At 44.3% G+C, this 23,912-nt stretch overlaps 1 protein-coding gene across 1 annotated transcript; it reads right to left on the minus strand.

Moving 5' to 3' along the window:
* Positions 1 to 1,025: 1,025 nt before the first annotated feature.
* Positions 1,026 to 22,969, minus strand: Fem1b (fem-1 homolog B). Its single transcript, XM_052763361.1, has 2 exons — positions 22,157 to 22,969; positions 1,026 to 6,935 (listed from the first exon to the last, which is right to left on the minus strand). The coding sequence occupies exons 1-2, from the start codon at positions 22,402 to 22,404 to the stop codon at positions 5,300 to 5,302; spliced, it is 1,884 nt and encodes a 627-aa protein (XP_052619321.1). The 5' UTR covers positions 22,405 to 22,969; the 3' UTR covers positions 1,026 to 5,299.
* Between the last annotated feature and the right edge of the window lie 943 nt (positions 22,970 to 23,912).

Below are 23,912 nucleotides of genomic sequence, written 5' to 3' on the forward strand. Positions count from 1 at the left end.
AGCAGATCTCTGTGAGTCTAAGGCCAGTCTGGCCTACAGAGTGAGATCCAGGACATGATTCAAAGCTACACAGAGAAACCCTGTCTTGAAAAACAAAACCAAAGTAAATTTCTGATATAACTTTAAAAAAAAAAAAACTAACTAAATGAGAAAGAAAACCTTTAAGCTTCCACAAAATTTCTAATAAATACTAAGTAAACAGCCACAGCCCACAACACAAAGGAAACACAAACAGTGTGTTAAAGGAACACACATAAAAACCAAATGAAACTGTTCTTCATTAATCACCCTGGAAAAAATGAGGTAATCTCTAGTGTCTGTCAATACAGGAACAGGGAAGATGGCAGACAGTTTAACCACCTGTCAGAACTGTAAATACATTTAGACATTTAAAGCAGAGGATCCAATGCTAGCAATGAGCTTAAGTGGCTGTAAATCACGTGAGTGTTCACTATCACATTACTTAGAAAACTGAAAACCTAAATGCCCACCAATAAAAATCTGGGTAGCCGGGCGGTGGTGGCGCACGCCTTTAATCCTAGCACTCGGGAGGCAGAGGCAGGCCGTGTGAGTGCGAGGCCAGCCTGGGCTACAAAGCGAGATCCAGGAAAGGCACCAAAACTACAGAGAAACCCTGTCTCGGGAAAAAAAAATACAAATCTCAGTAAACAGACTTTAAGACTATATACAGAAATAAATGTTACATATTTTTTAAAATATATATATGGAAATGAAAACATGCTTATATTAAATAAACATGAAGTCCATCTGCATTTTCAAGTGAAAAGAAATTACATATACACACAGAGAAAACTTATGGAAAGCTACTAAAAAGATGTTCTGCAATGACTGGCTCTAGAGAGTCCAAATGGGACACGGGGAGAGTTTGGTTTTTTACTAGTTGAGCTGTTCTTTAATATAGGATTTCTTTCCCCCCCCCCCCCACACATAGAACTTCAAAAACCCTTTTAAAAGAAACTCAACAAAAGATCTCACATTGAACAATAAAGACACAAACTTCAAGATACTTTTTTTTTTCAAACATTTACTGAACACAACACCATTTTTCCTTTTACACAGCAAAGTTGTTAGTTTCAAATTAGCTGAGCCATTAGGACTGTCAATTGCCATGAAATCAAAAGTGATTCTACATGTCAAACTCAAACAGAAGACATCATGCAATATATAAATCACTGATAGACCTCGGGTGCAGTCAGCAAGGTTACTATGCTTATTAAAGTCACATAAATGGCTTGACAAGAGTGCACGATAGAATGACTTCACTGGCTTGTAATAAACCGTGGTGAATTACTAGACTACAACTATGTAGCTCCTCTGCCCCGAGGACGGCAGGATGTGGTGAACATTACAAAGGACAGGGTCTTCCCAGCAGGTTACGGCCAGATGTTACTCCCCAGCTATGAACCTCTGAAAAGACTGGGTAGGAAAGCTGGGGGGAGGGTCCCTTCATCTTTTCTCCTCTACCAATTACTGAGCAACAACAACAACAAAAGCCATGCACACATTTTACAACACCCAATAAGAAAGAGATACAAAACCTGTCTGTTTCCTCGCCTTGCAGGCTTGCATCCTCATGCCTTCATTTTTCTGGTGAGGCCACTCATCCCATGATTCACCCCTAAAGGAAAGCTGACAGTAATTTAGCAGTAGTCACCCTGCCAACACATCAAAGATAGACTCCCTATAGCCATCAAGCCACTGTCCCTTCCCAATACATTAACACAAAGGTCCACTCCACAGACCTAGGACTAGAGACCACACTTACTTTACATTGGAAAAGGCAAAAAAACAGCACTGTCACTGTAGGATTTATTCCAGATCGCAGGGTTGGGAAAGGGATGTTGTATGCCCTGGCCCATCTCAAGGTTTGGGCAGGTCTATCTATCAGAAATGTCTAAGGAAGCCCCTCTGTGTATGTACATAGTGAGGGACTGGCCAACGATATTCAGAATGGAGCTGTGCACTTTCAAAGTAGGAGCGGGCACAGCTTAGAATCTGGACTGAAATCAGTTCATAGAGCAAAAGACAGAGTTGAAGGTTTTACTCCTCCCTATTAACGTAGCAGGAAGTCTTGTCAGTGAGAAGGGTGTGCTCCTGAGCACACTGACATCTGGGTAGCTGATAAAGAACACTTCAGATTTTTATAACTGTCCTAATGAAGTATATATAGACACTTTTATCCACCTACTCAAGAGTTCAGCCACTGGGCACTTCTCAACCAGCAAAGGGCAGACAACTCTCTCCTCTGGCTGCCCTATTCCAAGAATAAGGAAGCTCTTCTGCTTGGATTATCCAAAGCGGCCTGATTTTGAGGAGAAAATGCTGTTAACACAGAACTGCTCTCTGGAACTTGAATTTTCAGAACATTTGTCTAATACCGTGTTGCCTGTAGGGAGGCCTTGCTCCCAAATCATGGTTGATACCAGTCAAACAATGCTCAAGTCCTCCCAATCACCATTTATCAACTATTGGTATGATGAGATCAAAACCCTTCTCAGAAACTAGCAAAACCAAAGCTTGGCAGGTGGGCTGCTTTGGGGTTTGCATGTTTCAAGTTCCCACAGTGGGGAGCCTTCAGGTGGTTGGGCTGTCAGAGCAACCAGGGTGGACTATAAAAAGCTATGGTGTCAGAGTCAGTTACCCGCTTCTTCAGTAAGTAAGGGGGTGGGTTTGCTGCCCAGACTGGGGTTAGTCACTGACACGCAAGTGTTCACTTCCTAACTGCAGAAGTGGAAGACACCCTCCTGCACTCCTGGCCCATCCACATTTACGTGACAATTTACATGACAGAGAAGTGTTCTGGGAAATCACTAACACTGCCAAGAAAGAGTTGGAATTCAAAGCATGATTCTACCAATCACAAACAAAGGACAGCCAGGGCTGCAGGAGACAGCCCAGGAAACTAGCTACAAAGCTCCCACCTTCCACACCTACTTATTTTTCTTTAAAAACAAAGTTTATGGAACATTTGGCTGAGCTTATTTCTAAAGAATTCTACCAAAAACAAATGATGGAAAAAAGAGGCATGAAGATCACTTCTTCCAATAATGGCTTTACACAGGTGCTCCCCGATGCAAATGTGGAGTGACGTTACAGACAGAATTAGACCCTCAGAGTGCACAATGTGCAGCTACGGCTTAAATAAATCTAGCCAGTTTACCACCAGCATGGCTCAGTTTGCTCCCCATCATCAGCACAGTCTTCCCCCTTCAAAGCTGTCCTTAATTCCATCTCTGTATGGACATATTATCATTATCCTCATATATAATATCTAGAATAGTGTTGGTCCTGGGTAGTGAAGGGGGAAAAAATGTTTTTAAAACATGCAACATTATCTGATATTTTAAGTTTGGGTGCTTAAAACCATACACATTAAAAAACGGAACCAACTGAATACTAAGTATCACAGCTATTCCTCACTGTCCGTTTCAGGCCTTCGAGTCTGAAAAGGAAAGACCTGACCTGAGCCTGGGCAGAGGCAGGACTGACTCACCTGTGCAGTGCGTCATCTCCTCCAGGTCACTGAGAGCTGCCAGAGCAAGTGGAGACAGAATCTCCTTAAGTCACGTCAGGAGGGTCAAGGTCAGAAGTTCCCCAATTAGGGTCATTCCAACACCTCCCTTTAAGTCATCAGGAAAGCTTTCCTTGTAAACTCTCCAGTTGGAAACACAGAAATCTATTACCATGAAAGAATTCACCATCCAAACACTCCTAACTGAAGCAAGAACACACACGAAGCACAATGACAGCAACTGTGTCTCGACCCTTGGAGCAGGAAGTTCAAGTCTCTCCTGCCCTCCCAGGTAGTTCATTTTGTGGGGTATCTCTGTTAAGGCCCTAGGTGCTGATTTTGGCTTGGTCATTTTTTATACTGCTCCAACTGCAACCTTCCTTGTCCATTTGAAAAAGCAATATCCACAGGTAAAATATTTATGAAATCTTACAGGTTGTTTGAAGTTTATATCTGATGTTGCATCATGACAATGCTTTTCACTAAAGGAAAACAAGAAGCTGCGGGTCTCCACTTGGTACCATGCACTAGGGGTAGCTCAGGCATTCATTTGGCACTAGAGAAAAATTACACGGACAGCTAGTTTTACTTTCATTATCATTCCCAGCATCAGGAGAAGCAGGTGTTCCTTCAACTTGAATTTCTGTGATGCTTAAGAGAAAAATCACAGAACACTCTTGAGAATTGAAATGTTGCTGATATAAGAAAGCAAAAAAAGACCTCAGTACCACATTCCGTGGTAGGAAAGTCTGCAGCTCTGAGATATACCTTCCGTTGGCATTGAGAATCATTTTCCTCATCAAATACTTCATTTCCTATACCCTACTCCCGGTTTTCCTACATCTTACAATGGACTAAGTAAAGACATCAGAAGTGTGTCCTCGTTCATCTTACACCTAACAGGGAGACAGAAATAAATGTCCTCTGGAAAGGCAGTTTCCAAATTTTAAAGATACAACACAAGAAGAAAGGGCTAAAAGGGGACAGACAGACTATCTAGCTATACTATGACAATGTTTCATAATACAGCGTGCTCCTTATTTAGGGCTGTGAGCCAAAAATCAAATGCATGACTGCAATTTAGATCCATCATTACAACAGAGACCGGAAAACAAGACTAAGGGTGGAGTCTAGCAATGTCCACAAGGTTGAGCTAAGATCACCAATTAGAAGACACTACCCAGCAGAATGCAATCATTTCCATGAATTCAACTTTCCAACAATAACTGCACATAATTTTCAGATTAATAATCAGTAGCTAAGTGTTTCAAGTCCTCCTGGTGTAAAATGTGCTGTATCATTCTGCACGCACAATGAGAATGAGAACCATCCACGCAGGGCACGAGCATCTCCCATTGCTCTCAATGTTCCTTTTAGTTCATTTTCTTCATGAAATCCTCAAAACTGCTGCACGGATGACATGCTGACATCAGCTTAACAGAAATACTTTTGTAGGCAGCTGTTTAAAACATCATCACATTTCAAATCACAAATGCCCCCTATTACACAAAATATCTTACATTCATTCCTTTAAAAAAAAGAAAAAGAAACCAAAACTGTCCAAACACCTTCCAGTTATACCTGAACAGTGCTGCTCTGTTTAGTGCTGAAATCAATACATGAGACAAGAGCCAGAGGGAACCAAGGACGGATGGGCTGAAGGGAATGGAAAGAAAAGGACAACCTAGGAACACATACTTCTATTGTCTGTGATTAAAGTTCTTTACTTTTTAGCACCACATTAAACGATTTTACACATCCAGTCACTTAATGAAATCCAACAAACTCTTCAAGAGTCCGGGGGATCTGGTCTTGGTAGTTAATGTCATTAGCCCGAACTGCTCGGGCAGCCAGGCACTTGAGGCTCATCTTCATCTGAGTTTTAAGTAGTATTTCAGACACCCCAGTCGTACTTTTGTCTAGTGGAGTCTTATTCTGCTTGTTTGTCATGTCGGTGTGAGCGCCGGCCTCCACAAGGCTGATGATGATGGAGTGCAGGGTCAGAAAGTCACTGATGGGCCTGTTGTACTGGACGATAATGTGGAGGGCGCTGTTCCCCTCGTTGTCGACGGCATTCACCTCAGCACCACAGTCCAGCAGGAGCTTTGTCACCAGTGCGTTGGGAAAGCTGCAGACGTCGTTGGTGTGGAAATCATCGACTGGTGTGTTCGAGTTGACAGCCAGGTGTAGCAAGGTGAAGCCCTCCCGTGTTCTGGGGTCCAGGTGAATCAGGTTGTAGATCTGCTTGTTAATTCTACACTGGTCTTCTTCACTACACTGGGTCTTGGTGGAGATGCACACCAGGTACAGAAAGGTATAGAGGTTACACTCATAGTTGTCCATGGCACTGTGGACGTCAGCATCGGAGATATTTTTAACTCTGTTCATACTCTGCTCTATTTCCAAAACACTGCATCTCAGAACACATTCTATGTCTGGGGCCTTCACAGCTTCGTTGAGGTGTATCATCTGGGAGAAGACTTGAGCAAATCGCAGGAGATCCTTGTGGGTGTTCCTATTACCTTTCTGCCTGAGGTGTAGCGCATGAAGCCACAACTTGATGCACTGCTCGAACTCCATGTTGTCAGCATAGACAGCCCCTCTGTAAATTATGGGGTGGGAAACATCAATGTTGTCAGCACCTAAAATCCGTTCCCGCACTATAAGGCCCTCCATGTGAAGAGCATCTCTATCTTGCCGGATGGACTCCAGCTCCTGGGGGTTCCTACACTCAGTTCTGTTCCCATAAGCATGGATGGGTGGGAGAACCTCTTTTTCAAGAATGTTGTCACCATCCTGAAACCTCTCCAACATGGCTAAATATAAATAGTGGTATGTCTTCATGATGTCATAGTTCTCACGGTCGTTGGCAAAGGAGGCACCCAAAAGCTCCAAGGCTTCAATCCGACTTCTGCGGTCACAGTCGGCATGAGAGAGCAACAGTTCAACCACATCAGCTTTACAGCTTTCCGCAGCTACTTTTAACGGGGTCATCCCATGGCCGTTCACCACTATTGCAGCTCGCCATTTTATCAGCTCTTTCACGATGTCAATGTGACCAGCTTCAGCTGCAAAGTGCAGCGCTGTGGCTCCACAGTGTGCTTTAGCGTTGGGGTCAGCGCACTGTTCTAAAAGGTATCTGACAACATCAGTGTGCCCCTTATATGCTGCGATCATTAGACAGGTGTTGTCATACTTGTTGGCAATGCTGATATTGGCATTATTTTCAACCAAATATTTCACAATGTCCAGTCTGCCATCAAAGCATGCTGCCCGCAGTGGGGTTGAGTTAGTGACTGTGGTGTGGTTCACGTTGGCTCCATGGCTGACTAGAAGTTTAACAACTTCAAAATGTCCGGCTCCTGCAGCACACCAAAGAGCAGTGGCACCATCAATGACATACCTACACACAGAAAGAAGAGTCAGTCAGACAATGGGCCCACAGGCCGACATGTTTAAAAGGGTGCATTCACAGACTCTAACTGAAACTCCACCCTCCCAAACGTTAATGAAGTATCAGTTTGGGTAGAAATAAAAACCATTTCAGCAAAGCGCTTTATGCTAATATGAAATCAATAAAATTACTGTTACTGTTATTTCTAAAGTTTCAGTTTTTTTAAAATCTAAAGAATACTCTCGGGGGCTGGAGAGGTGGTTCAGTAGTTAAGAACACTGACTGCTTTTCCAGAGGACCCAGGTTCAATTCCCAGCACCCACATGGCAGCTCACAACTGTCTGTAACTCCAGGATCCAACACCCTCACATGCACACAAAATAAAAACAAATAAATTAAAAGAAAAAAAAGAATACTCTCTATCGGCAACAATACACTTCAGAAAACACAAGAGGGTCTGGGGCCAGGCATGGTGGTGCACGCCTTTGATCCCAGCACTTGGGAGGCAGAAGCAGGAGGATCTCTGTGAAATCAAGACCAGCCTGGTCTACAGAGTTCTAGGATAGCCAAGGCTGTTACACAGGGAAACCATCTTGAAAAACCACAATCACAATCACAATCTCACACACACACACACAGAAGGGATGAGCTGGGAAGATGGCGCATTGGGGAAAGGACTTGCTATGCAAGCACGAGGGCCTGAGTTCAGATCTACAGAACACACAGAGTGCCAAGAGCAGCACGTGTCTATTATCACAATGTTACTACTGTGAGCTGGGAGGTAGACAGGAGAATCCCCAAAGCTATGGGCTAGTTCCTCAGGTGCACACAGCATCTAACAACAAAGTAACCTGTCTCAAGGTGGAAGGTGAGGACAAATACCAAGGCACATACATACATCCCCCCAAAAAAGAAAAGCAAGCAAATGAGAGGGAATGTCTGCATTTCTGTATGGTCTTCAAAGGCATGCTGACTTTTCAGAACATAGCATGATCTGCCTCTCAGTAGACCAGGGACCCCTCCAGGGACGAGGATTCCCATTTAGGAAAACATGTCCAATTCCTACATAATGTTCTGTTAGATATTGCTTTAGGGAGAAAAAAATAAAAAAATAAAAAGCAGCAGATGATTAGCCCTAAGACAGCTATGAGTTGTGACCCCTTGGCAAACCTCTATCTCCAAAAATATTTACATTACGATTCATAACAGTAGCAAAATATGAAGAAGCAATGAAAATAGTTTTTGGTTTGGGAGTCACCACAACATGAGGACTGTATTAAAGGGTCACAGCATTAGGAAGGTTGAGAACCGCTGTCCTAAGATTACCTGAGCTATAGCAACAAGAATGAACAATCACTGGTCCATACAACACAGACAGCTGTATACCGCCTTCCTTTTGGGAAAGGTACTGGATGACAGGATGCACATGGAGACTTACTAAACAAATATGCTCAGCATGTAAATATAATGCTGCATATAATAAATGTGCTTTTTTTAAAATCATGCTATGCTATGAAAAGTTAAGCTGTGTGTGTATACTGTGTCAGTATTTATTCCTGAAGCAAGTCATTATGTGGTAGCAAGAGCAGGAAACACTAGCATTTGGAATTACCCAGGTACATCCCTGACTTGACATTATGAACACTGAGGCTTCGGTTACCAGGTTCTCAGGGCCTCAGCTACAAGCAGGGTTTGCAACCTCTACAAAGCTAGGTTTTTTTGACAAGTCCAACCTGTCCCACTTTTCCCCCAATCTCCTTTTCCTAATTTTAATCCTACTGATAATGGTTTCATGGAACCCAAAAAGATTTTTGCTGAAGATATTTATAATTACTATGCTAGAACCAGTAAGTATACCTGACAATATTAGGGTAGATCACTGACCAAATCATTATTCACTACAATTAAGCACACCAAAAATCTATTAATGAGCTTCTTACTACACAACCTTATGCTGTGAGGCAGGCCAAATTATAACCCCCACAAAGTGAGAGGGTGCAACACCCGTAATGCCTTGCCAAAAGTCAGGTGTTGCCATGGCAGCTGGGGCACCTCCCTGTCTCTTTCAAATTCCAGCTCTTATGAAAGAGGCTCAACTCTCGGCTGTGGCAGGCTGCCCTGCTTTTCTGCCTTCTACCAGGAAAGACAGCATTCTTCTCTGCAAGATGAGGCCCTCACCAGACAACCCAACCTCCCTTCATCTTGACTGTCCCAGCCTCTGTGATATGGGAAATAAATTTCCACTCTAAGACTCACCTAGTCTTAGCTATTCTGCTATCGCAGCACAAAATGCACTATGACTTAGAAAAGAAAGCAGCTGGGCGTGGTGGTGCACATCTTTAATTCCAGCACTGGGGCGGGGGCGCGGGGGACGACGACACATGTACAGGTAGATTTATGAGTTTGAGGCCAGCTTGGTCTACAGAATACATTCTAGGACAGCCAAAACAAACAGAAAAACTCTATCTCAAAAAACAAAGACTTATGGGGGGTGGGAGGAGGGAGGAGAGGGGGATCTGTGGCTGGTATGTAAAATGAATAGAAAATTTAATAAAAAAGGCACCCCAGTATGTGTGCATGTGTATGTATAATGCACAGGCACAGATGTCACTGTACATCTGGAAGTGAGAGGACAACCTGAAGGAGTTGGCTCTCTCCTTCCACCATGTTGGTCCCAGGGATGGAACCAAAAGCTCAGGACTGGCCACATTGATCTTTACTGGCAGAGGCCATTCCACAGGCCCTGTTGTTTGTTTTTGATACAATGTATTAATAACCAGTCTGGAAAAAGTCCTTTTGAAATTGAAACAAATGTTGATGTACAATGTTTCCCTGCAGTTGATACTTTGTATGATATTCAAAGACCTTTTGGAGTATTTGGTCGTAGGCAAACCTATTAGTTACTTATCTGCAAGATGGGCATGGTAATACTATCTACCACATAGGGCTAATGGCAAGTTACTGTGAAGACTGAGCTATATTGCATACTAAGTAGTTAATACAGCACTAGAGATAGTGAGGTATTTTGTATGAACAATTTGATGCATTTGAGCTATTTTTCTTTTAAGTCAGCTATACCTCTTTAAGTCTGTATAGCTTAGATATAACTGTAAACCTAGTAAAATTCAACTTTTTTAAATTTTAATTTAGTTATCATACATGCATGTATATTTGTGTGTTCATGTGGCACAGCATGCAGGTGGCTGGAAGTCAGAGGACAATTTGTGGGAGTTGGTTCTCTCTCCCATTATGCAGGTTCTGCAAGTGAACTTGGCAGCAAGTACCCTTATCTAATGAGCCATCTCACCAGCCAGGAATCTTGAGTGTACATCTATAGACTCATTTTCTGATCCAGGTACAAAACATTATGGTCACCCCAAATGTTCTTCTTGTGCCTCTTCCCAGTCAGTTCCTCCCTAGATCATTTACCTGCATATGAACTTCCTATTAATGAAGCCATGCAGCATCTTCTTCATATTTGGCTTTTTTCACTAACTCTATCTGTGAGAGTCTTCCATGTAGTTAGGTGTATCAGCAATTTCTTTTTGAATGCTACATAGCATTTTATAGTATGAGTTTTCTATAGTTTGTTTTTGGTTTTTCCGAGACAGGGTTTCTCTCTATAGCCCTGGCTGTCCTGAAACTTGCTCTGTAGACCAGGTTGACCTTGAACTCAAGAGATCTAGCAGCCTCTGCCTCCTGAGTGCTAATTAAAAGCCACCAACTACTTCCTAGTTCCCTACACTTCACTTATCCATTGTCCTCTTATTGGGCATTTTGGTTGTTTCCAAGGGTTGACTTTTATAAATAAAGTTATTCTGAACATTGCTTTGTTTGTTTGAGACAGAGTCTCAGTACGCAGTCCTGGATATCCTGGAACTCACAGAGATCCCCCTGACTCTGCTCCCACACCATCCTCCTCCTGTACTGGGATGAAAGCTATGTGCCATCACTCCAGTTTCTCATCATTGTGAAGGCTGAAAATCCAAGACCAGGAGTCAGCAGGTTTGGGTTTTGAGCCTTCTCCCTCTTGCATGAGGTCATTTCTCTGCTTCCCTGGTTTCTCTTCTTCTAAGAACACTGTTCTTACTGCATTATGGCCCTGTTTTAAATAATGAACATTCTCTCCAGGTTCCATAGAGAGATGTACTGTGGCAGATTTCAGGTGATCATGTCCTTTAATAATGCAGCTACTCACAACAAGGCAAGATGGAGGGATAGGAAGTCCATTATGGCATTATGGGCAGTCTCATTATGTAGGCTAGCCAGCCTGGTCAGCAGATAGCTCAGGCTGGTCTCAAACTCATGCTAGTCCTTCCTCAGCCTCCCAAATGCTGAAATTACAGACACATCCCACTTCCCAGAAGCATATTAACTTTTTTTTAAGTTTATTTATTTGTATTTTATGTATGAGTGCTCTACATGTATACCTGCATGCCAGAAGAGGGCATCAGATCCTGTTATAGATGGTTATGAGCCACCATAGTTATCAGGAATTGAACTCAGGACCACTGGAAGAGCAGCCAGTGCTCTTAACTGCTGAGCCATCTCTCCAGCCCCACATATTAACTTTTTAATAGTGTCTTTTGAAGAACAGAAATTTTTATAGCTGTGATTTTTATAATCATAATTTTGCTTTTTGATTTATAAGAAATCATGACCAATCCTAAAATCATTAAGGTAGTCTTAAGGTAGTCTATGATCCTTTTGGGTTTCTTTGTGTAGTCTTGGCTGTCCTAGAACTCACTCTGTAAACCAGGTTGGCCTCCAACTCACAGAGATACATCTGCTTCTGCCTCCTAAGTACTGGAATTAAAGGCATTAGCCATCACTGCCCAGCAGTCTATAATCTTTAAAAAATTCATTTTTTTTGCATTTATTTGGGAGAGGAGGGGAGGCATGTGTCAAGGTCGGAGGACAACTCTCAGGAATCAATGTTCTCCTTCCACTGGGTAGTTTCATGGGACTGGACTCAGGTTGTCAGGCTTGGAGGAAAGCACTTTTACTCACTAAGCCATCTTGTCAACCCTAAGATAGTCTGAGGAAGAAAGGAAGGAAAGAAGGGGCGGGAGTAAGGAGGAAAAGAGGGAGGGTCTCTAATATTTGCTTTTTAACTTTGAAATATTCTATTTATTCTTATGTGTATGGGTATTCTGTCTAACGTATGTCTGTGTACCACATGTACGCAGTGCCTGTGGAGATCAAAGGAAGGCATGAGATCCCTGGAACTGGAGTTACAGGTGGTTGTGAGCCTCTATGTGGTGCTGAGAATTACACCCAGATCCTCTGGAAGATTAGTAAATGCTCTTAACTACTGAGCCATCTTTCCAGGCCCTGATAGTTTAAATTTTTGTGCACTGTGTGAGGTAAGAACAAAGGCTGACTTTCTCCCACACTAATTGTTAATTGCTCCAGCACTGTTTATTTAGAAAGTGTCTCCTACCTGAATTTCACTGTTTTTCTGGACTTGAACCCAGAGTATCACACACCCTAGGTAAGTATTCTACCACTGATCTACATTCCCAGTCCCACTGGAGCCTTTTTCATTAGCAGGTGACTCCACATGAGTTTATTTCTGGAATGTTATCTTGATACATTATTTTACCCTTGCATCCGTGACACACTTAATTATGGTAGTTTCTTATTTTTTCTTCAAAATTATCTTAGTTACATTTCCACATACTTCAGGGTTGACTTGTCAGTTTTCACACAGGTGCATATGCACACATAGCCTGCTAGGAGTATGACTGGGGTAACAGCAAATGTAGAGGTCCCTTCGGTGGAAGAGTCACACTCTGAGGCTACTGAGACTTCTAAACCACGGACTTGGAGTCTTTCTGTTTGTTACCTTCTGTTTATCTCAGGGATACTTTGTAATTTTCAGTGTAGAAGTCCTGTACATTCTTCCTTTGGTTAACTACTAGAGAGTGATTACTTTATGATAGTATTTCAAATGGTATGTTGTGACAATGAAAACACTTTAATTGAACTCTGTATATTAAGTGAAATTTGAACATACTAATTTTAATTAGACAACTGTTAGTGAAGGGACAGTGGGCAGTCATGAAGCTATTCTCTTCTAACATTCCCTGACTCCTCCAACTCCTTTTTTCTTTGGGTGATTTTTCTACACTGGGCTAGCCTGGAAATTACTATGTAACTCAGGCTGGCCTCAAACTGGTAATCCTCCTGCCTTAGCCTCTCAAATACTGGGATTACAAGTATTCACCATCACGCCTGGTCCTGATTAATTCCTTAGTTTACAAACGAATAAATAATGAATAATGAGCTGGGTATGGTGGCACATGCCTAAATGGGAGTCGGGGGCAGAAAGATCTTAAGTTTGAGGTCAGTCTTTGCTGTATAATAAGCTAGTACTAACCTCCCCCGACACACAAAAAAAGAAAGAAAATAAAAAATAATTACTTTGTTTTATTTCATTTTTGAGACAGGGTCTCACTATGTAGCTGCTGGCTGGCCTGGAACTTACTATGCTCTAGGACTCAGCTTGGCCTCTCTCTACCTCCCAAGTGAGAAAAGGTAATATTTTAATTGCTAGAGTTAAAAATAACCTATGTAAAGGACCTATTTTAATGTAACACTTCTTGAGATTTAAATAGCTTATATTTGTATCCCTAGCATATAACAATTTCATCTTTTTAAAACCAATACATAGGGCCTAAGGAAGCAGCTCAGCTGCAGAGCATGTGCAAGGCCCTAGGTTTAACCTCTAGCACCAACAAACAGCTTCCTACTACTCATACACACACACTAAAAAGCAACAGCTCCCCAAGCCAGTGCAAGGACACGTTGTAGCTAACCATGTTAATACCAACATATATTAACTATGTATTTGTTCTTTATTACACTGTACTTACCTTGCATGTTTGGGAAAGGTGTGTGTGTGTGTGTGTGTGTGTGTGTTCCCTAAGTCCAAGTACTATATAAGTACAGGTACCCATAGAGACCAGAAGAGGATGTTGGATTCCTTGGAGCTGAGTTACAAGTGGTTTAGCCACTTCATGCAGATTCTGGGAACCAAACCCGGGTTCCCTGGAAGAGCAGCACAAGCTCTTAACAGCTGAGCCATCTCTCCAGCCCCCTCTTTTAAGCATTAGGGGAGGAAATGAAACAAAAAGTTACTAGAATAGTTTTCCAACCTCAAATTTCCCATAATCTATGATGAAAATATAAAACTTAATTTCAGGTACATATGTACTTCACTTGATGTTTTTTAAATTATTAAATTTTATCTTTTGTTTTTTTTGAGACAAGGTCTCTTTATGTAGTTTTAGCTGTCCTAGAGCTCCCTATGTAGAACAAGCTGGCTCGAACTCAGAGAGATCCTCCTGCCTCTACGTCCTGAGTGCTGGAATTAAAAGCATGCACCAGCACACCCAGCATTATTACATCTTAATTACTTAGTGTGTATTTGCATACCCATGCACATCATGACATGAATGTGGGGATCAGAGGACAATTTGCAAAAACTGGTTCTCTCCTACCTTGTGAGTTCCAAGGATTAAACTCAAGTCCTTGGGCTTGGTAGTAAGCACCCTTCCTCATTAAACCATCTTGTTAGTCCTTCACTTTTTATAATGGAAAGTACTTGGTCACTTTACTCTTTCCTGAGATAGTTTGGTAATTTCCATTTTTCCTTTATTCACATGAAATGTGACAGGAATTACATAACAATTCCAATAACCTACTCTTTGGCTTGTTGTTTTGCATGTTCATGTGTGTATGGTGTGTATGTGTATATGTTTTATCCGAGGCAACTAAAATTCAGATATTTTCTTACCAAAAAAAAAAAAATGTATATATACATGTGTGCATGTATGCACATGTGTATAACCTATATAGCCCTAAAACAAAAATACCAAATTTTTTAATAGGAGATAAAGACACAATAAATAATGCACCATTTACTAAGTTCCCATGAGAGAAGCACTGTAGAACAATGATCTTGGAGCTGGTAAGATGGCTCAGCCAGTAAAAGCACTTGACACACACCCTCAACTGAGTTCAAGCCCTGGAACCCACATTTAAATTAATTATTAATTATTGGTTGGGCAGTGGTGGCTCACGCCTTTAATCCCAGCACTCAGGAGGCAGAGGCTGGCAGATCTGAGTTCCAGGACAGCCAGGGATACACAGTGAAACTCTGTCTCAAAAAACAAAAACAGCCGGGCAGTGGTGGCGCACGCCTTTAATCCCAGCACTCGGGAGGCAGAGCCAGGCGGATCTCTGTGAGTTCGAGGCCAGCCTGGGCTACCAAGTGAGTTCCAGGAGAGGCGCAAAGCTACACAGAGAAACCCTGTCTCGAAAAACAAAAAAAACAAAAACAAAAACAAAACAATTATTAACCATTAAATAATTACTAATAATTTAAAAAGCAAGATCCAGTGGCTCACATCTGTAATCCCAGCCCCAGCACTGCTAAAGCAAAATGGGAGGTGGGAACAAGAGCCTGCATATACAACTCTACAAGAGAAAAAATAAGACCCCCTACCTCAAAACAAAATAAATAGAACATAAAATAAATAAACCTGCTTAAAAGCTGATCTTCCAGGTCTTGATTCAAAATTTTAATGTAAATTCTCTACTATATTTTATCTTTTAATAAACAATAACCTGATCAATCCAATGTCTTCAAGAATGAAAGCATCCATGAGGCATGGAGCTTTTACAGTGGAGAGGGTGTTCCTACCACTATATCCTGGTTCTGCTTGCCATGGAACTAAACTACCTGGTTCAGGCACTGGGCGTGACATAACAACTCATTAGATAGGCATCATCAGCACCTTAAATAAAATCCTGGAAATCATTGTCAAGGTCAGTGGAGCTCCCTGACACACTGACAATTTTTTCTAAGCAAAGTTGGTGGAGGAAGTGGCCCTCTGGCCTTTCCTTTCCCTGGACATTGATTCCTAGCACTAAGAACACTCTACAGAAGACTTCAGCATTCTTCCCGTGTCCCCCACCCATGGCTCAGCAAACCTGCTCAAGAACAAGTGGTTTCCAAACTCGGGCACAAAGGAGTCAGACATCAGCATCTATGGCAGCACGATTATCCCCCAGCTGCAGGAGCCTTCCTTTGTTCTGTTCCCTCTCTGCAGAAGTTTTGGTAGCTTCCCACCAACAACTAAAAGTTCTTTTTCATTACCTCAAGGAGCTCTACTCACCTCTGCCAACTCCAGTGTTCACATGCTGAGCCATAAGCAAAATAATCTCAAATAGTATTCCAAAAAGTGTGAACAAGGAATCTAATTATTGACATGAGGCTTAATCTAGGTGGTGATCCCTTCCCTCTAGAGCAGTGGTTCTCAACCTTCCTATGCTGCAACCCTTTAGCTCCTCATGTTGTGGTGACCTCAACCATAAAAGTATTTTTGTTGCTACTTCATAACTGTAATTTTGCTACTGTTATGAATCATAATGCAAATACCTGATACGCAACCCCTTGAAAGGGGTCGTGACCTACAAGCTAAGAACCACTGCTCTAGAGCCTATACTATGAATCCACTTTGGTTTCCTAAGAGGTTATAAAAGCTTTTAGGTGGAATACAGTGTGATGGTTTAACAACTACAAGGATCTGGAACTACCTAGGAGACTAGCCTCCAGGCACACCTATGAGAGAGGGATTACTGAGCATGCCTACAAGGGATTATACTTATTTAGGTAGGTTGAGGTAAAATGGTCCACACTGAAAGCAGGAGGCACATTCCAAGTTTAGTCCTGGAATGTATAAAGGAAAAAGGTGAGCCAAACACCAGCATTCATCACTCTCTGCTTCCTGACTATGGATGCCATGTGACAGATGCTTCCAGTTCCTGCTGCCTTGACAGCTTCAAGATGGACCTTTGAACTGTAAGCGGAAATAAAATCTTTCTTCCTTGAGTTGCTTTTGTCAGAATATCTTATCATAGCAATACAAAAAGAAACTAAGGCATACAGTAAACAACAAAAGCAAGCAAACAAAAACCCTAAAGTGGGTGTGGCAACACATACCTGTAATCCCAGCACCAGGGAGGACTTGAGCTTTAGGCCAACTTGGGCTATATAACAAGTCCCTGTCTCAAAAATAACTAACAACACAAATAATTTTAATGTCTATGTCTCTCTCAGACAAATATACACACAAAGCACAGCATATTGAACCTGTCATTACATGAATACTGCTGTGCAAGAGGAAACTAAAATATGAGACATGCTATAGCAAAGTTATCAAGCAAACACCTGAAACTTCAAAGACTATATTTAGTAAACAACAGGATAGATGAACAACTTTGCCTAAAACTTCGGAGGATGGTATGTAAATCGCTACAAATTAGAAACATTAAATCTACTTCAGTACACAAGAAGAGCCTTACTGGTTCCCACCTAGTCATGGGTATCCAGTGCCAACAAAATCTAAGGGAAGAGGTTAACTTTTCAAACTTCAGCCCCAGGGTGGGGACATAGCAAAATGGCAGAGCACCTGCCTAACATAGGTGGAGGCTCTAGGTCCTGTGCCCAGTGCCACAAAAATTGTTTTGAAAAAACAAAAACTAGGCTCAGCACGGTGGTGTACCCTTTTAATTCCAGTAGTTAGGAGACAGAGGAAGGCAGATCTCTGTGAGTTCAAGGCCAGCTTGATCTATATAGCAAACTCCATGCCAGCCAAGGCTATATAGTGGGATCCTGTCTCAAAAAACAAATAAAATAAAATAAAAGGCTAGGAACTAGAGATATGGCTCAGGAAGAGCACATACCACTCTTGCAGAAGCCTAGAGTTCAGGTCTCAGGACCCACCTTGGGCTGGCCACAACCATCTGCAAGGCAACTCCGGCTTCAGGGGATCTGATGCTCTCTTCTGGACTTCTGGGGCACCTTCACTCCCATGTGCGCGTACCCCATACAGACATAATTAAAAATAAATCTTTAAAAAAGTTGGCCTTTACTACAGGAGTGAGCTTCATACTGTTACTAGCACTCAGGCTAACAGGCTCTACATGGCTGAAATTAGTCAGTGAAAACCATTACATGTGTAAATGACCATCTTATCCTGGTTTTCAAATGTCAAAATCTGAGATAACCTACAAAAATCATCTCAGAAACTTGTGAGTCAGCTGAGATGTAGTCATGAACTTCAATCCTTCTCTTTTATTAATTGGCAAACTTGTCAAAAGTAAAAACCTTCCATTTTTTTTCTCCGCAGAATGTGACTCGGGATTGGACCTACCATAGGGATTTAAATACTTTAATACAGCAGCTCATAGCCATAACAAGCCATAGGCTAAACAGACAGATTCCAGAAGTCTCCTCTGGCCAAACTGCAAATGGTGGCAACACTTCAGGCTGCAGTTTCACTACTCTCCCTTAGTTTTTGATGAACAACATCAAAACCTGATCTCTGCATCCACCCATACCCCACACTCTCTATTGATCCCTCCATCCTCCCAGTACCCCACACTATTGATCCCTCCATCCTCCCAGTACCCCACACTCTCTATTGATCTCTCCATCCTCCCAGTACCCCACACTCTCTATTGATCTCTCCATCCTCCCAGTACCCCACACTATTGATCTCTCCATCCTCCCAGTACCCCACACTATTGATCCCTCCATCCTCCCAGTACCCCACACTCTCTATTGATCTCTCCATCCTCCCAGTACCCCACACTATTGATCTCTCCATCCTCCCAGTACCCCACACTATTGATCCCTCCATCCTCCCAGTACCCCACACTATTGATCCCTCCATCCTCCCAGTACCCCACACTCTCTATTGATCCCTCCATCCTCCCAGTACCCCACACTATTGATCCCTCCATCCTCCCAGTACCCCACACTATTGATCCCTCCATCCTCCCAGTACCCCACACTATTGATCCCTCCATCCTCCCAGTACCCCACACTATTGATCCCTCCATCCTCCCAGTACCCCACACTCTCTATTGATCCCTCCATCCTCCCAGTACCCCACACTATTGATCCCTCCATCCTCCCAGTACCCCACACTATTGATCCCTCCATCCTCCCAGTACCCCACACTATTGATCTCTCCATCCTCCCAGTACCCCACACTCTCTATTGATCCCTCCATCCTCCCAGTACCCCACACTCTCTATTGATCCCTCCATCCTCCCAGTACCCCACACTATTGATCTCTCCATCCTCCCAGTACCCCACACTATTGATCTCTCCATCCTCCCAGTACCCCACACTATTGATCTCTCCATCCTCTCAGTACCCCACACTATTGATCCCTCCATCCTCCCAGTACCCCACACTATTGATCCCTCCATCCTCCCAGTACCCCACACTATTGATCTCTCCATCCTCCCAGTACCCCACACTCTCTATTGATCTCTCCATCCTCCCAGTACCCCACACTATTGATCTCTCCATCCTCTCAGTACCCCACACTATTGATCCCTCCATTCTCCCAGTACCCCACACTATTGATCTCTCCATCCTCCCAGTACCCCACACTATTGATCCCTCCATCCTCCCAGTACCCCACACTTTCAAGTGATCTCTCCATCCTCCCAGTACCCCACTCTATTGATCCCTCCATCCTCCCAGTACCCCACACTCAACTGATCTCTCCATCCTCCCAGTACCCCACACTCATGTGATCTTTCCATCCTCCCAAAACCCCACATTCTCTCAAATGATCTCTGCATCTCCCCAAGACCCCATATCCTCTTTCTCAATTGATCTCTGCCATCTTCCCAGTATCCCATACTCTTTCTAAATTGTCCTAGCTTGTATCTCTTCTTGCAATAAGCACTGAAACACTGAGGGATATCAGACTGCTGTCTTCTCTTCATGCCCCACTGTTCTTTAAAGTCCAGCTCAATTACTACCTCCTCTGTAAAGCCTTTATTCTCCACTACTACAAAGCTGAGCACTTCCTCTTCCTCTGTTCTCCCTCAGTGGCCTCAAAGACTCCTATAAGCCTAAATGGCAGGGCATCTGCAATTACTCATGTTTGACACCACCACCCCCGCCCCCAAGCTGTCAGCCTCTACAGTGGGAACAGTCTCATCTGTCTCTGAATACAGATCCTTACCAAAAGCTTGGCACACAGTAGGTGTCTGACAATTGTCTGTTTTAGAGCTCCCTAATCTCACTAGCTTGTGCAGAATGGTGAACAAGATATTCAGATGCAGAGGCTCAAAACTGCATTTTTAATCATTTTAGGAGCTAGGGGTACTTACTTGTTTTTAGTTTGGAGGGGGTTGTTTTGTTTTGGAAACAGGATTTATGTAGCTCTGGCTGACCTGGAACTCACTTTATATACCAAGCTGTCCTCAAATTTACATGATTTTCCTGCCTCCCAAGTGTTGGAATTACAGGCGTACATCACCACATCTGGCATCAGGTTCTTTTAATTATCACCTCAAAACAGCTTTTTCTTTGATGACCCAAGAAGAGTATTAACCAGAGCGTTTCTAAAACCTTAAGATAACTAATTTCTTTCCTGACTGTTCTCTTATCCACCCAGATCTCAGCAAGGTCCTTAGCAGCAGCTGCTACTGCAGGGATTCCTTCCTAACTTAATAGATACAGGTGCTTACATAGTGGGCCCATTCTGCTTCACTCCTCTAGGTGTAGGTAAGTAAGGCTGTGAGATGCTGGAAATTTCCAGGACACAGACACCAAAGGGGAAAAACAAACATGAATCAGGTTGCCATCTTTGCTCAATACCACCTTGCTACTATCTACAGTAGGACCAAAGATAAGCCACGACCCAGGGACTAGCATTTCATTAGACTTTAACAGTCCAAATAATTTCCCTCTCATTTAAAATAGAACCAAAAGCTTTTATTGTCTAAGGAAAAAAAAAAGCAACCAAAATTAAACATTACTCTAGTCATCTTAAAAACAAAACAAAACAAACAACGTTTTAAAACCCACACTTATAATGCTAGCACTTAAGAAGCTGAAGCAGCCGGGCGGTGGTGGCGCACGCCTTTAATCCCAGCACTCGGGAGGCAGAGCCAGGCGGATCTCTGTGAGTTCGAGGCCAGCCTGGGCTACAGAGTGAGTTCCAGGAAAGGCGCAAAGCTACACAGAGAAACCCTGTCTCGAAAAACCAAAAAAAAAAAAAAAAAAAAAAAAAAGAAGCTGAAGCAGGTTGGGGGATTCCAGGACAGCCTGGGCTATGTAGCAAGACCTGGTTTTGAAAACCAGAAATAGCAAAGATAGATGGATGGATGGATGGATGGATGGATGGATAAATAGACAGATGCTTTTCAAACAGGTTTTTGGTCAGGCAGTTTTCACTAACCAAAACTTAACTGCACATTTCTATGCTTAGATTCCATCTATTTCAAAAGAAGAAAATGCTAAAATATGAATGGCTTATTTACTTGCAGGTCAACAAAAACCGACGTAATCAACAAAGCAAACTCTGCATGCAGCTGTAATGTGCCAATCATTCCACGATCCTTCAGCACATTCAAAAAAAAAAAAAAAGATAACGTCAAACATGATGATTCTGTTATCTTGCCCCCCCAAAATATGTACAATTAACCTCAAAGGAAAAAAGTTAACTAGAATAGTAATTTGTGAACGATATTAAGTGTTCGTGAAGCCTTCCCACCATATCATCTTATAACGTGTAATTTAGCAATGGCGTAACTTCTACTCCAGGTCCAGAGCCACCTGTGCAGCCAAAAATACCGGCCAGCAATGTGGGAGAGTCAGAACCGTGTCTAGAGATGCCTGGCTGCATGACGAAAGCAGGAGTCTGCATCTACTGCTCGTTCCAGGGGCTTATTTTGATAGGAAGCCCTAGAGATCTGCTTGAGGCTTGATCCGACCACACCGGGGGGGGGGGGGGGGGGGGGGGGGATGGAGAGGTTAAATAAAGCACCAGAAGGTCTTCAATTGTAATTGCTGATCTCGTTAATTTCCTATCTCGATTACGACAGTGCTGACAGAATGGTATAAAACCTAGAAAGGCAGCCACCACTCCACCCTGCGTGTTCGCTGACTAATGGAGAAGACTATAGCTCTCAAGACCCAGGGTGTGGCTACCACCTACAGGGGGAATGGGGTAGGAGCGGATCAGAAAAGACAGCAAAAACCTAGCCTTGGAAGATGAGGTGGGCATCAATGGGGACTGAAAGGTTATGAGTCCACATATGAAGACAGGGGGCGGGGGGGGGGGGAGGATCCAGGACTTGGGAGGTCCGCGCGCGTCCGAAGGAGGCTGGGGTTGGGCTGTACCTACCCGTCGAAGCGGACGGTGCCAGTCTGCTGGGTCTGCACACGGTAGTGTTCTAACAGCAAGCGCACCACCTTGGCGTGCCCGTTGCGGGCTGCGATGATGAGGGGTGTGGAGCGCTGTCCTCCCTGCTGACTGACATAGCCCAGCAGGTAGCGGATATCGCTTTCCGACCGGTTAAGGAGCAAGGCAGCCAGAGTGAGCACCTTGCCCTCGCTGGCCGCCTTGTACACATAGCCAGCCAGGCCCTCCATGGCCGCCGCCAACTCCAACACCCGTTTGGTCGCCACCGCTGCTGCTGCCTTGCGCCCCCGGAGGCCGCGTCCGCCAGCACTTCAGACCCGGGCCCTCACAGCCCATTCAACAGGGCGCCGCCGCCGCCGCCGCGCCCAGGCAGCAGCGCGACCCAGCGAGGGCGGAGACACAGAGGTGGCCGAGCGCCGCCGGGGGCACAACTGTGACCCGGCCCGGGCGGGGAGGAGGACGGTCAGGGCCGCCCCCGAGGCCCCAGGCACCGGCCCTGGGCCGAGGGGATCTCCATGGCGGCCGCCGCCCCGGGCCTCAGGCCGCCTCCTTCCTGCGGGCTGCGACAGGCGCGCGCCCGAGCTACGGGTCGCCGCTGGGGTCTCGAGAGGCCCACGCGCGCCCCGGATGGCGAGCGATGTGCGCGCCTGGCCCGCGCCCGGCCGGAGGGCCTGGAACGGCCTCCGCCTCGCCCCCTCGCCGCAGGAAAACCGCGGGCACTCGCCCACCCGCAATCGGAAGCGTCGAGTGCGGGGAGGGCTGCCGCGAGCCGCGCGTGGGTGTTCGCGGAACGCTCCGGCAGCACCAGCACCGGAACTTGGGGCGAGAGGAAGGCGGCCTCCGCAGGCAGGGCCGAAGGGAGGGAGGGAAGGAGAGAGTGGGAGGGACGCTTAAGTAGGTATCGCCTCCTAAACCGACCGGCGGGCAAACGAGGCTCTCCTAAAGAAAGGTTCCGCTGTGCGCTGCTAGCCGAGCCCTGATTCTGGGCTTCAAAGTCCCTAGTGTCCTTGACGCAAGGAGCCATATCCTCGCCCCCACAGGGACCCTGGGATCCTTAGTCAAGACTGGGGGCGGAGAGAAGGCTACTGAACCTACAGGCTAGAGAGCCCACCCAGTTTTATGATTGATAGTGTGGGATACTAATACTTTCTGCCTTTGATGGGGGAGGGCAGGGAAGAGTAAGAGCACCCAAAAGATCCACTTTTGAAAGAGGTCTGTATGTCTCTGAGCCTCCGAAATTTGGAAGGGCGTAAGAGACGCTGCACTGAGAAGGAACTGAAAGACTGAACAGACCTCCCAGGAAAAGGGGACTAAGTGTGTAAAATAAAGAGCTAAGCGGCAGCAGTCATAGGTAGATTGAACTAAGTCGCTGGTCCTGAGCCTGCAGAACTTCCGTTCTCACGAACATCACCGAATCGTTAGGATTTGAAATCAGCATTTATCCAAGGAATGCTATAGTTCATCCACGTACCAGGCTTTGCTTAGCATCAGGAACTTTTTGGTATAGGCCAGGCCTTTCTCTCCTGGGGTTTGTGTGGAGGAAGCAAATGATGTGGAGTAGTTAGATTCGTATCGTTACTATTTGCTATGAAACAGGGATGTGGTTTTGGACTAGGAGACTTCGTTTGGGTGGTCAGAAAAGACCTCCATGACAGGTGACCGGAACAAAGGCTGGGCAAAGAGAATAGCTAGGACAAAGATCTTGACCATCTGCTGAGCTCTGAACAGAAAGCAATGT

This window comes from Peromyscus californicus, unplaced genomic scaffold, assembly GCF_007827085.1.
Source record: "Peromyscus californicus insignis strain IS unplaced genomic scaffold, ASM782708v3 Scaffold_11__1_contigs__length_118956290, whole genome shotgun sequence".
Lineage (NCBI taxonomy): Eukaryota > Metazoa > Chordata > Mammalia > Rodentia > Cricetidae > Peromyscus > Peromyscus californicus.

Coding starts and splice junctions, on each gene's coding strand:
- Fem1b (XM_052763361.1), bottom strand. CDS start 22,404: ATGGAGGGCCTGGCTGGCTATGTGTACAAGGCGGCCAGCGAGGGCAAG. Junction 6,936..22,156: donor GGCACCGTCCGCTTCGACGG/GTAGGTACAGCC, acceptor TTCTGTGTGTAG/GTATGTCATTGATGGTGCCA.